Source organism: Saimiri boliviensis, chromosome 8 (genome assembly GCF_048565385.1).
Source record: "Saimiri boliviensis isolate mSaiBol1 chromosome 8, mSaiBol1.pri, whole genome shotgun sequence".
NCBI lineage: Eukaryota > Metazoa > Chordata > Mammalia > Primates > Cebidae > Saimiri > Saimiri boliviensis.
This window is the reverse complement of record NC_133456.1, coordinates 108,217,193-108,231,210: the sequence shown is the minus strand read 5'-3', so window position 1 is coordinate 108,231,210 and position 14,018 is coordinate 108,217,193. Positions and strand designations below refer to the sequence as shown.

The 14,018-nt window shown below is 45.2% G+C and overlaps 1 protein-coding gene across 1 annotated transcript in view; it reads right to left on the bottom strand.

Annotated features, from left to right (window-relative positions):
- Positions 1-6,921: 6,921 nt before the first annotated feature.
- SEPHS1 (selenophosphate synthetase 1) overlaps positions 6,922-14,018 on the bottom strand; it is a 34,222-nt gene continuing 27,125 nt past the window's right edge. The window contains exons 8-9 of the mRNA XM_039478852.2: positions 12,039-12,251; positions 6,922-8,858 (exon numbers count right to left, since the gene is read on the bottom strand). Of these exons, the coding sequence (XP_039334786.1) occupies positions 8,644-8,858; positions 12,039-12,251 (428 nt within the window). The 3' untranslated portion in view covers positions 6,922-8,643. The remainder of the gene's footprint in view (positions 8,859-12,038; positions 12,252-14,018) is intronic.

Sequence of the window (14,018 nt, the reverse complement as noted above, 5' to 3'; positions counted from 1 at the left end):
GAGGGCCCGCCTCTTTCTGCCCCTGGGAACGCCCCTCCGCGCGGGAGGAACGGCGAGGCGGCGTCTTCTTACTGCCCTCGCCTGGTGAGATGCGGGCACTGCTGCCAGGAGAAAAAACTGAAGGTGGGAATTCGGTTCATCACCCTTCCCTTACTTATTAAAAGATCGGGACCTTGACCCGCACTGCCAGTGACTGGTTTTCCTGACCAGTAAAGACTTTCAAATGAGATGAAGCTACTTACACCTGTGTTTTTACCGTTCCTTTAAAATGCCATCATTTGGCCGGGCGCGGTGGCTCAAGCCTGTAATCCCAGCATTTTGGGAGGCCGAGGCGGGTGGATCACGAGGTCAAGAGATCGAGACCATCCTGGTCAACATGGTGAAAACCCGTCTCTACTAAAAATACAAAAAATTAGCTGTGCGTGGTGGCGCGTGCCTGTAATCGCAGCTACTCAGTAGGCTGAGGCAGGAGAATCGCCTGAACCCAGGAGGCAGAGGTTGCGGTGAGCCGAGATCGCGCCATTGCACTCCAGCCTGGATAACAAGAGCGGAAACTCCGTCTCAAAAAAAAAAAAAAAAAAAAAAAAAGCCATCATTTTACAACTGTGTGAAACTCCCTGTCATGTCTCCTGCACAGCATTTATACAAGGATGTATTTAAGTTGATGCCTTTTTTTGTTTTGTTTTTGAGGCAGAGTCTGACTCTGTTGCCCAGGCTGGAGTGCAGTGGCGCGATCTCGGCTCACTGCACTCCCAGGTTCAAGCGATTCTCCAGCCTCAGCCTACTGAGTAGCTAGGATTAAAGGCGCGCCACCACGCTTGGCTAATTTGTTGTATTTTTATTAGAAACGAGGTTTAACCATTTTGGCCAGGCTGGTCTCCAACTCATGACCTCAAGTGACCCGCCCTTCTCAGCCTCCCAAATTGCTGGGATTACAGGCGTGAGCCACCACACCCAGCCCAAATTGATGCTTTTTACCGAGAGATGAAGGGAATACTTAAATACAATTATTATCTGACTTTTTAAAATTAGAGGGATTTGGGTTTAACATTTTTCATTTAAGATCAAGGAGAATTAAAACAGTAATTTCTCCGTAGGTAAAGTTTTCATTCAAATAGCAATTTGGATTATTGGAAAATTCCCTAAGTAGGCATCTTTAATAATTGTGTTATTAAAATAAAAATATTTTAGAACAATTGAAGCAGAACATTAATGGAATGTAAACATTATCGCAAGAATGAAAATTTCTTTCCCCTTTGGTATTAGGTATTTATTCATTTCTTATTAGAGTTGGCCTTTTGACGATTACTTCAAAATTAGCTTCCCTCCCCCCCCTTCAAGCAATGTCCTTGGCTTACTTAAATATGGAAAGTAAACTTGCAGACAAGTTGAAAATTATCTAAGGAATAGTTTTCCCCATATATATAAATGATTTGTTAATAGCCATATTTGAGCAGCTAAATAAAATACAATGGATTTTTAAATCTTGGATTAAATTGTTCAAACTGGCCTGGTGAGGTGGGTCATGCCTGTCATCCCAGCACTTAGGGAGGCTGAGGCGGGCAGATCACCTGAGGTCAGGAGTTTGAGACCAGCCTGGTTAACATGGTGAAACCCCGTCTCTACTAAACATACAAAAATTAGCCAGGCATCGTGGTGTGTGCCTGTAATCCCAGCTACTCGGGAGGCTGAGGCAGGAGAATCGCTTGAACCCAGGAGGTGGAGGTTGCGGTGAGCCGAGATCGCGCCATTGCACTCCAGCTTGAGCAACAAGAGCGAAACTCTGTCTCAAAAAAAAAAAAGGCGGGTGGGGGGAAGAAGAAAATAAATCAGCTGGGCGTGGTGGTGCGCCTGTAGTCCCAGCTACTTGAGAGGCTGGGGTGGGAGGATCACTTGAGCCCAGGAGGCGGAGGTTGAAGTGAGCCAATATCATCCCACTGCACTCCAGCCTGGGCAACAGGGCAAGACCATGTCTCGAAAACAAAAACAAAAAAATAAATAAATAGTTCAAGCCAGGCATGGTGGCTCATGCCTGTAATGTCAGTACTTTGGCAGGTCGAAACAGAGGACTGCTTGAAGCAAGAGGCTCAAGTCCAGCCTAGGTAACATAGCAAGACCTTGTCTCTACAAAAAATTTAAAAAAGAAATCGTTGGGTGCAGTGGCACACGTGTAGTGCTAGCTACTCCGGAGGCTGAGGTAGGAGGATTGCTTGAGCTCAGGGTTCCAGGCTGCAATGAGCCATGATCCCCTACTGTGCTCCAGCCTGAGTGATAGAGTGAAATCCTATCTTTAAAATTTGTTTTAAAAAATTTAAAAAGTTGTTCAAGCATCGTATATGCTTCAGAAAATGTCATTATATAAATGAAAAATTATCTGTAACCAGCCGGGCGCGGTGGCTCAAGCCTGTAATCCCAGCACTTTGGGAGGCCGAGGCGGGTGGATCACAAGGTCAAGAGATCGAGACCATCCTGGTCAACATGGTGAAACCCCGTCTCTACTAAAAATACAAAAAAGTAGCTGGGCATGGTGGCATATGCCTGTAATGCAAGCTACTCAGGAGGCTGAGGCAGGAGAATTGCCTGAACCCAGGAGGCGGAGGTTGCGGTGAGCCGAGATCACGCCATTGCACTCCAGCCTGGGTAACAAGAGCGAAACTCCGTCTCAAAAAAAAAAAAAAAAAATTATCTGTAACCAACTCCAGATTCAAAAATTCTGTGAATAGTTACGACTGTAGGTCAGGTCATTTGGCTACAAGTTTTAAAGTTCATTTAGGACGTGGTGGTTCACACCTGTAATCCCAGCACGTTCAGAGGCCAAGGCAGAAGGATCACTCTCAGGCCAGGAGTTCAAAATCAGCCTGAGCAACATAGCAAGACCCCATCTCCACAAAGTTTAAAAAGCAGCCAGGTGTGGTGGTGTGCACCTGTAGTCCCAGCTATTCAGGAGGCTGAAGTGAGAGGATCTCTTCCTTTTCTCCAAGCCCATTTCTGATGTTGGCCATAATGAAAACAAGTCTCAAGGACAGAGGTGTGTGGCGCAAAAAACATCTAATCTCCCAACTTAGATTAGAAACTAAAAAAATATGTGTGTAAATCTGGGAGAAGAGGAAAGAATAAAATGATCACATGGAATTATTTGGATTGAGAAATATCTTTTTTTTTTTTTTTTTTTTTTTTTTGAGACGGAGTTTGGCTCTTGTTACCCAGGCTGGAGTGCAATGGCGCGATCTCGGCTCACCACAACCTCCGCCTCCTGGGTTCAGGCAATTCTCCTGCCTCAGCCTCCGGAGTAGCTGGGATTACAGGCACGCGCCACCATGCCCAGCTAATTTTTTGCACCTTTAGTAGAGACGGGGTTTCACCATGTTGACCAGGATGGTCTCGATCTCTTGACCTCGTGATCCACCCGCCTCGGCCTCCCAAAGTGCTGGGATTACAGGCTTGAGCCACCGCGCCCGGCGCTGGATTGAGAAATACTTAAAGGCCCAGGATAAATTAGCATGAAATAAGAACAAATCAACCAGCAAACCTCTATACAATTATTGAGTACTTAATTTGTACAGAACTGTTTAAAAGAAACAGAGATCAGCCAGGCGTGGTGGCTAAAGCCTGTAATCCTAGCACTTTGGGAGGCTGAGGTGGGCGGATCATGAGGTCAGTAGTTCGAGACCAGCCTGGCCAACATAGTTAAAACCTGTCTCTACTAAAAATACAAAAAATTAGCTGGACATGGTGGTGGGCACCTGTAATCCCAGCTATTCTGGAGCCTGAGGCAGGAGAATCGCTTGAACTGGGAGGCGGAGGTTGCAGTAAGCTGAGATTGCACTCCAGCCCCTGGCGACAGTGTGAGACTCCATCTCAAAGAAGAGATAAAAAAAGAAACAGAAACATAGGAAGGGTACAGTAATGGTCCACATGAGCAGACGGAAAGGCAGTGCCATGTCCAGGATCTAATGACACAGGCCAGGAGACACGGCAGCAGGTGCAGGAAGAGACAGGGCTAAGGTATGTTGTGGTAAAGGAAGGCAGAAAGGAAGGAAATAGGGAAAAAAAAATCATACACATACAAACACACACACACACACACACACACACACACACACACACACACACACACCAGCACTTTGGGAGGCCAAGGTGGGAGGATCTCTTGAAGCCAGGAGTTTGAGACCAGCCTGGGAAACAGCAAGACCCCGTCTCTATGAAAACAAAACAAAACAAAACAAAACAACCTAAAAAACTAGCCAGACGTGATGGTGGTGTGCCTGTAGTCAATGTACCTGTAGTCCCAGGTACTGAGGAGGCTGAGGTGGGAGGATCACTTGAGCCCAGGAATTGGAGGCTACAGTGAACCATTATCACACGACTGCACTTTCACCTGGACAACAGAGTGAGACCTTATTTCAAAATATTTTTTTAAAAATCATATTAGGCTGGGCACGGTGGCTCACACCTGTAATCCCAGCACTTTGGGAGTCCTATTGTGGTCTCTGTGCAATAAAACTAAGATTCAGAACTCAGATTTAACTTTTTTTTTTTGAGACGGAGTTTCGCTCTTGTTACCCAGGCTGGAGTGCAATGGCGCGATCTCGGCTCACCACAACCTCCGCCTCCTGGGTTCAGGCAATTCTCCTGCCTCAGCCTCCTGAGTAGCTGGGATTACAGGCACGTGCCACCATGCCCAGCTAATGTTTTGCATTTTTAGTAGAGATGGGGTTTCACCATGTTGACCAGGATGGTCTCGATCTCTCGACCTCGTGATCCACCCGCCTCGGCCTCCCAAAGTGCTGGGATTACAGGCTTGAGCCACCGCCCCCGGCCAGATTTAACTCTTTTAAAGAGAATGCTAAATTCAGACTGAAAATGGCTGGCTCATTCATCTACAAACAAAATAATTTAAAACAGTCACATTTACTCATTATAAAGCATGCGGAACTTGGAAGACTATGATCTACTATTTTAAAAAAACTGAGCCAAAAAGTACATATTGCTTATACAATATTTCAATTTTTCTTGGACTGAAACACAATGAATACCTCAACACAGCCTGTGCAATAAGCAGCTTTGATACTGCTTCACAGACTCCTAATGCCTGAATGACAGACTCCACTGGGATTCAGCTGCGTCAGGTGGTAATCACTAATTCTATGCATTCCAATAGACGGTATTTTTGGATGCAACTATACTATAGGATTTACAGAAAACAAATCAGTATACCAAGATAAATACACTTCAATATGAAGTTTTAACGTGTTATCAGAAATTGTCGACCTATTGTCCACTGACTAAATTGTATTTTTTTGGAGAGACGAGGTCCCACTATGTTGCTTAGGTTGGTCTCGAACTCCTGTGCTCAAGTGATCCTCCTGTCTCTGCTTCCCAAAGGGATAGGATTATAGACACGAGCCACCGTGTCTGGCCTGTCCACTGACTTTTAAAATGTTCTACCTAGACAGCGACTCGGGAGGCTGAGGCAGGAGAATCGTTTGGACCCAGGAGGCGGAGCTGCGGTGAGCCGAGATCGCGCCATAGCACTCCAGCCTGCGCAACGAGAGCGAAACTCCGTCTTGAAGTAAATAAATAAATAAATAAAAATAAAATAAAATGTTCTACCTAGATTTTGCCAAGAACGCCAATATTCAATGACAATCATCTGAGTACTCATGGAGCTTTCAACATGTAGGTCCCTTCTTACTCAGGAATAGAAAAATAAAATAAAATGCAGGTCTTTCCCCTGCCTTGCTGGGCCATAGCTCAGATGTGGAAAGTAAACAGAATTGTCAAGAGGAAAAAAATCCTGCAAAATACGTTGCAAAAGGCTAGGCATGGTGGCTTACACCTGTAACCCCAGCACTTTGGGAGGCCGAGGCGGGTGGATCGTTTGAGCTCAGTTCAAGACCTACACGGTGAAACCCCGTCTCTACTACAAATACAAATTAGCCAGGCTTGGTGGTGTGTGCCTGTAATCCCAGCTACGGAGGCAGGAGAATCACTTGAACCTAGAGGTGGAGGTTGCAGTGAGCCGAGGTCATGCACTCCAGCCTGGGTGACAGAGCCAGACTATGTCTCAAAAAAAAAAAAAACCAAAAAAAAAAAAAAAAAAAAAAAAGGTACAAAACCAGGTCCTATTGCCTTCCCTGCCTTCCTCTTTAATACTCCTTTTGAGATCAGTGGTTCTCAAACTTCTGTGGGCATAGCCTCACAGGGTCCTTAAGACATTGCCTAGTCCTACACCCAACAAATTCTGATTCTTGGTCTGGAGAATCAGGCGGCAGGAATGTTGCCTTCTAACACCCCCGGTGATTCAAACATAGGTAGATCAGGCCTCTAAGCAACACTGTCTCCTTTTGTTTTTTGAGACTGGGTCTCAGACAGCTTGACTGAGTTTGGTTTCTTAGACCGTGTTTTGAGACTAAGTCCCTGTACCCCAGGCTGGAGTGCAGTGGTGCAGTCTCGGCTCAATGCAATCTCTATCTTCTGGGTTCCAGAGATTGTTCCTCAGCCTCCCCAGTAGCTGGGATTACAGATACGCACCATCAAATCCGGCTAATTTTTGTATTTTTAGTAGAGATGGGGTTTCACCATGTTGGCCAGACTTATCTTGAACTCCAGACCTCTGGTGATCTGCCCACCTCAGCCTCCCAAAGTGCTGAGATTACAGGTGTGAGCCACCGTGCCCTGCCAACACTGCGTTACAAATTCCTCTTGGGATCATGACTTACACGGATCTCTTAAGTACCCAACATTTCTCCTTATAAATATCAATCTTCAGAGAGATGATTTCCTTAGGTGCATACTCCGCTTAGCTCCCTTCCTGTCAACAGACCCGCCACTGAGGAAAACACCCAGCACTCATGGCATAGGCCACACTGAAGTTCAAACTTAGTCATTACTGATTTAAAAGAAAAGCTCAACAGTAGGTTTATCTTACTCAGAGGTTTCCAACAGATTTTATTTTGCAGACCACTGGTTTGTAGCTTTTGAGGACCAACATCTGTATCAATTCCTTTAAAATGTCCAGTCAATTGCAGTTCCGTAGCAGGCTCTTCCAGACTGCACACCCTGCTTATGGCTGGAGGTCCAGGTGTGCATGCATCAAGGCTGCCCGCTGGTTCCTGGAGGAGGGCGTGTCCCAGATACAGCCTCTTCCAGGAGCTTCATCTTCCCAGAGGTCATTTCCTTTGGCAAGAAGTCAGTTTACATGCGCAGCTTTGGTGCCTGTGAGCAGGAAGCACCAGAAACGTGCAGGATGTGCTGCTTTTTCTCAGATGAAGACGGGCACTTGAGGGTCCAGCGCCCTTGTGCTTAGTGACAGGAATCCCTCCTCATCGCTTAGTAGGTTAAAATATAAGGAAGCCTCCTCTTTACGAAACACAGATAACACCTTTTTAGATTGCCTATTTATTCTAGAACTACAAAATTCAATTCAAGAAAATATAGGTCCCATGAAAGACTTAAAAGTTTTATAAAACTAAAATCTAGTTTTTCCCGATAAATTGTACTTTAGGCAAACCCTCCCAATGCTTCTAAAATAATACTAAAAGGGGCATCTGATTATACAAGAGCAATTTAAAAAATTAAATATTTATTTGAATAACAAGTTTAAGTTCGAGCTGCAATGTTGGCAATGCAGGTTTTTAACACAGACCACAAAAAGCGTGCACAAAAAAGTACTGGCACAAAGGACAAAATAATGCTAGGAATTAGGCTAAGTAGCTGCTGAGCTTAAGAAAACAAAAGGCCTGAAATCACTATACAAAATATAAAATGTATTAAACACTACCATCCACAGAACAGTCTTTATTATTGATCATATTTAAAAATTATTTGTGTAATTATATATTGAATTGTAAATGAGTATCATACACGAACCTCCTTTTTGGAAGGCAATTCCTTGTAGCACTATAGAACATCTAATTACATTGCAAAAAGTATCCTTTTTTGCTATCGATAAAGAAAACAGTGAATGGTATTACTGTAAGTATCAGGAAGGCTACAAAAAAAGAAACAAGATTTCTTTTTTGTCTTCAAAGTGTTGTCCATGCAGTGAAGCACTTGCCGTGTTGAACTGAATGCACTACTGGAGAATGTCCTGGGTCCAAGATGCTCTTGAGAGACAAGACTAGGCTTTCCAAACCAAAGACTCAAAGGAATCATGCAACCCTCTTACGACTGGTTTACCGTCACATGCCGCTTACCAATGCCGTCTCTCCAGAAAACCATTCAAGACACTTAAAAAAAAAAAAAATCAGACTTATATGATAAATACACACAAATGAAAAGACACCAACTGCTATCTGACACGACTATTGGTAATGTCTGTGCTATGTGAAAGCACCTTTAAAAAGAGCCTATGCGGCAAGAGATAAGTGTCTAAAGATTCAAAATGAATCAACAGTATTGGATAACAATATAATTCTCAACTCAGAAGCTGCCTCAAGATTAGGTGCATCTTCAGTTAATGTAACAGGAAGAAAAGGCAATGGATTTTATTTTATTAATTGTATCCACTTACAAACCAACCTAAGGTCACCCGATGTGTAGACACAATGAGATTTTTGTTGTTTATAGTCTTTAATTGAAGTGATGATAAAGGAAATAGAGCTATTTAAAAACAAAACCAAACAGCTATTTCTGTCTAGATTAAGAGGTGGCCCCCGGTGTGGGATTGACGTTTTGAGTGGCCACTTGCGGTGCGACCTCGATGATCCGGGGTTTGTCTATGATTCTGGCTGTGCGGTTGCCCTTCTCTACAATCCCAATAATCCATGCTTGGTGGCCTTCACCATATTTGGGGGATTTTATCTCTGCACAGAACCGAGCTGCTTGCTCACGTGGTAAACAGATCAGAAGGCCGCCTGGCAAAAGAAAACAAGATGACTGTTAGTGTTGACACGACAGCAGCTTCTCTGCCTCTACTGCTTCTGCAGAGATCCAACTTCCATCAACAACTTGCTGCCACCTATATGCAAGTAGCTCTTCCCATGCAACTGAGAAGGCTTTTTATTTTTTTTTTGAAACAGGATCTCTCTCTGTGGCCCAAGCTGCAGTGCAGTGGTACAATCACAGCTCACTGCAGCCTCAACGTGCTGGGCTCAGGCAACCCTCCTACTTCAGCCTTCCCAGTAGCTGGGATTACAGGTGTGCACCACCAAGCCCAGCTAAGTTTTTGCAGAGATGGGTTTTACTGTGTTGCCTAGGCTGGTCTCAAACGATTCACCTGCCTTGGCTTCCCAAAGTGCTGGGAGTACAGGCATGAGCCAATGAATGCACTCAGCCTAAGAGGCTTGTTTCTATGCTGTCATTAAACAATTGCTGGTAAACTCCTAACACACACACACACACACACACACACACACACACACACACGCGCATGCACGCATGCAAACACCCTAACTCTAAACTGTGAAAACGACCTATTTGTGAACCATGTAACATGATGTAGCGGGTAATGTGTTTGGGTCTTAATAACCCATGTGGTAGCTATTTTTTCTATGCTACACTAAAATAAATTTTGACCAAAACAGAAATTCTGATTCTCTACATCGACACTCTCTTCTTACCAATAATGCTTTTTTCTATTTAAAAAAAATTTAAGATTCATGAAACAGTGTATGCCCCAAGGTATCAAGGTTCCAGTCCTGACTCTCAACATCTTCAAAAGAGAAAAAGTATAAAACACGTTACAATAAACGTTTGTTGCTCTTTCCAGTAGCTAGGCCAGAAAAGTTTATATTTTTCTAAGTAGAAATAAGACGATCAGAAAAAAATGTACAAACTACTTCTACAAAAAAAGTAAAAACCTTGTAGCATGGCGTGGTAGCTCACGCCTGTAATCCTAGCACTGTGGGAGGCTGAGGCAGGTGGATCACCTGAGGTCAGGAGTTTGAGACCAGCCTGGCCAACATGGTAAAAACCCATCTCTAATAATAATACAAAAATTAGCTGGACATGGGAGTGTGCCTGTAAACCCAGCTACTCTGGAGGCTGCGGCAGGAGAATCGCTTGAAGTGGGAAGGCAGAGGTTGCAGTGAGTGAAGATCGTTCCACTGAACTCTAGCCTGGGCAACAAGAGTGAAACTCCATCTTAAACAAACAAACAAACAAACAAAAATCCCAAAAGTAAAAACTTCTCATTTTTGAAGAAAGGAAGGAAACAAATTTAAGTGGCTGATAACATTCATTAATTCATTCAATTTCCATTCAGTGCCCAATTATGTGGCAGAAACTGTCCTGGCCAGACCCTGAACCAGCAGGGGAAAAAAAAACCTGCCCTCCTGGAGCTTACTTCTAGAAAACAGGTTAATGTTTTTTAAAACAGGAAGCTGAAAGGTCCTCTATAAAGGCTGGGAGAGGCCTGGTGGAATCCTGAAGTCCCCTCATCACTGCACAGGTCGACATGAGCAGGACTTTGTGGTCCCAGCACTGTGGTCCCTGCCCCTGGCCTACTTTGGAATCTCCCAGGGAACTTTCAGACACTGAGGCCCAGGCCTGCCCCAGATGGATCCCACCATATTTGGGAGGCTGGGGCTAGGTATGTGTTATTTTTCTTTTTCATTTTGTTTTTTTTGAGACAGAGTCTCACTCTGTTGCCCAAGCTGGAGTATAGTGGTGTGATCTCAGCTCACTGCAACCTCTGCCTCCCAGGTTCAAGCAATTCTCCGGCCTTAGCCTCTGGAGTAGCTGGGATTACGGGGTGCACACCACCATATTCAAGTAATTTTTGTATTGTTAGGCAGGCACAGTGGCTCATGCCTGTAATCCCAGCACTTTGGGAGGCTGAGGCGAGCAGATCACAAGGTCAGGAGTTTGAGACCAACCTGGCCAACATGGTGAAACTCTGACTTATAAAATTACAAAAGAAGCCGGGCACGGTGGCTCAAGCCTGTAATCCCAGCACTTTGGGAGGCTGAGGCGGGTGGATCACAAGGTCAAGAGATCGAGACCGTCCTGGTCAACATGGTGAAACCCCGTCTCTACTAAAAATACAAAACATTAGCTGGGCATGGTGGCGCGTGCCTGTAATCCCAGCTACTCAGGAGGCTGAGGCAGGAGAATTGCCTGAACCCAGGAGGCGGAGGTTGCGGTGAGCCGAGATCGCGCCATTGCACTCCAGCCTGGGTAACAAGAGCGAAACTCTGTCTCAAAAAAAAAAAAAAAAGAAAAAGAAAAATGCCAAGGGATATAAAAGCTACTAGGGCGTGTGGTGTCAGACCTCCATTATAGTCTGACGGCTCTACCTACGCTTGTTCCATCTCTCGTTTTTCCTCCATTTATATTTCCTCTAATAAATTACTGCACATCTAAAAAAAAGAAAAAGAAAAATGGTACTTTTATCCTATTGCATTCTATTTATTTATTTATTTTTTTGAGGCAGAGTCTTGCTCTGTTGCCCAGGCTGGAGGGCTGTGGCATAATCTCGGCTCACGGCAACCTTTGTCTCCAGTTGCAAGCCACTCTCCTGGTTCTGCCTCCTGAGTAGCTGGGATTCCAGGCATGTATCACCAGGCCCAGCTAATTTTTTTTGTATTTTTAGTGTAGATGGGTTTCACCAGTTTGGCCAGGCTGGTCTTGAACTCCAGACCTCAAGTGATCCGCCCTCCTCAGCCTCTGAGGTGCTAGGATTACAGGCCTGAGCAGCTGTGCCCGACCTCTTTTTTCTGTCATTCTTAAAAACAACTTGAGACATTTTTCCAAGAAAAAGTATCACCTGTTCAAAGTAACCTACGGGTATTACGGTTAATTTCAAACGCGAAGCTTTCAGTGAAAATTGAATGCTGACTCATTTCCCCCATCACCATATTTCTGCATCAGAAAGAGCACAGGACACTCAACTTGAGCAAGGCTGCTGCATCTGCGCAGGATGGCAGGGACGAGACCCAGCGGGAGGAGGGGAAGCCGCCAGCTGCTGCGGACGCCGAGGTCCTCAGCATGGACCTCGGACAGTGGGGGCCCCCTCAGGGCGGGGCTGCTGCTTTCTGGCCGAGCCTTCCGTGAGCCTCACTATTGAGTCCTCAGACGGGCCCAGCACCCTGTACCTGAGGTCTCCGGGCAGGTCCCGTGCATGAGGCCGAACATGTTTCCGCAGGCCTTGCTCACCGCAGCCATCTTGGCCAGCACCGGGAGGTTGTGAATGACGAAAGACACCTCGTTTCTCTGCTGCTTGGCCAGGTTCTGCGCATGGCCCAAAATCCCGAAGCCTGTGATGTCAGTGGCCGCATGGGCGTTGAATGTGTGCATGAGTCCTGCAGCTGGGAAAGAGAGGGGCAACTCTGAGAATAAACACCTTTCGTCAGCTCAAAAACCTCACATCTGAAATTGATCTGCAAACTTCCTTGTCAGGGAGACGACGTATCTGAATAATGAAAACGCAATGTTGTAGGCCGGGCGCAGTGGCTCAAGCCTGTAATCCCAGAACTTTGGGAGGCCGAGGCGGGTGGATCACGAGGTCGAGAGATCGAGATCATTCTGGTCAACATGGTGAAACCCCGTCTCTACTAAAAATACAAAAAATTAGCTGGGCATGGTGGCACGTGCCTGTAATCCCAGCTACTCAGGAGGCTGAGGCAGGAGAATTGCTTGAACCCAGGAGGCGGAGGTTGCAGTGAGCCGAGATCGTGCCATTGCACTCCAGCCTGGGCAACAAGAGCGAAACTCCGTCTCCAAAAAAAAAAAAAAGAAAACGCAATGTTGTAAAGTCAACCAAAGCCAGAGTGAAATTCTGAAAGTTCTTATTTCAGTTTGAGCCACCTGAAAACTATTGGAAGCTTCAATCCATAGTAACTTTCCAGTTAACTAAAAAAGATCACCCTAAAACCAAAGCGCAGCCCCATGCCTGCCTTTCTTTTTTTTTTTTTTTTTTTTTTGAGACGGAGTCTCTGTTGCCCAGGCTGGAGTGCAATGGCGCAATCTCAGCTCACTGCAACCTCCACCTCCTGGGCTCAAGTGATTCTCCTGCCTCAGCTCCCCAAATAGCTGGGACTACAGATGAATGCCACCACGCCCAGCTAATTTTTGTATTTTTAGTAGAGACAGGGTTTCACCATATTGGCAAGGCTAGTCTTGAACTCCTGATCTTGTGATCCACCCGCCTGGGCCTCCCAAAGTGCTGGGACTACAGGAGTGAAACACCGCACCCAGCCAAGACAAGCAGTTTTTTTTGTCTTTTTAAAAAATCCTATGTTTAACTAAGCAAGAAGGACAAGCAGTTTTTTGTTTTTTTTTTTTTTTGAGACAGAGTCTTACTTTGTTGCCAGGCGCCAGGCTGGAATGCAGCGGAGTGATATTGGCTCACTGCGACCTCCGCCTCCTGCGTTCAAGCAATTCTCTTGCCTCAGCTTCCCAAGTAGCTGGGACTACAGGCGCACGACACCACACCCAGCTAATTTTTTTATTTTTAGTAGAGACGGGGTTTCACTATGTTGGCCAGGATGGTTTCGATCTCTTGACCTCATGATCCACCCGCCTCGGCCTTCCAAAGTGCTGGGATTACAGGCATGAGCCACTGCGCCCAGCCCAACAAGCAGTTTTTAAGAAGGCTTCACTCAATATCAGGGTACTCCCAACTAGAGATGAATTGTGTGAAATTTTATTTTTAAAAATTTCTTTCTTTTTTTTCATTTTAAAGAGACAGAGTCTTGCTCTATTGCCCAGGCTGGAGTGCAGTGGTGTGATCATAGCTCACTGCAGCCTCGTCCTCCTGGGCTTGGGCAATTGTCCTGCCTTGGCTTCCCAAAGCTCTGGGATTACACGTGTGAGCCACTGCACCTGACCTAACATTTAATTTAAAAAAAAAAATTATAGACTTTGTATTTTGGAGCAGTTTTGGGTTTAGAGAGAAATTAACTAGGAAGTAACAGGGAGCTGCCATCATCCTTTGCCCCAGGTTTGGCCTATATTAACGTTGCATTAGTGTAGTGTATTTGATAAGTGATACCAATACACGACTATTAAGTAGAGTCAGAGGACACTAGGGTTCACCCTTTGTTGTCAATTCTACATATCCAACATTACCATAT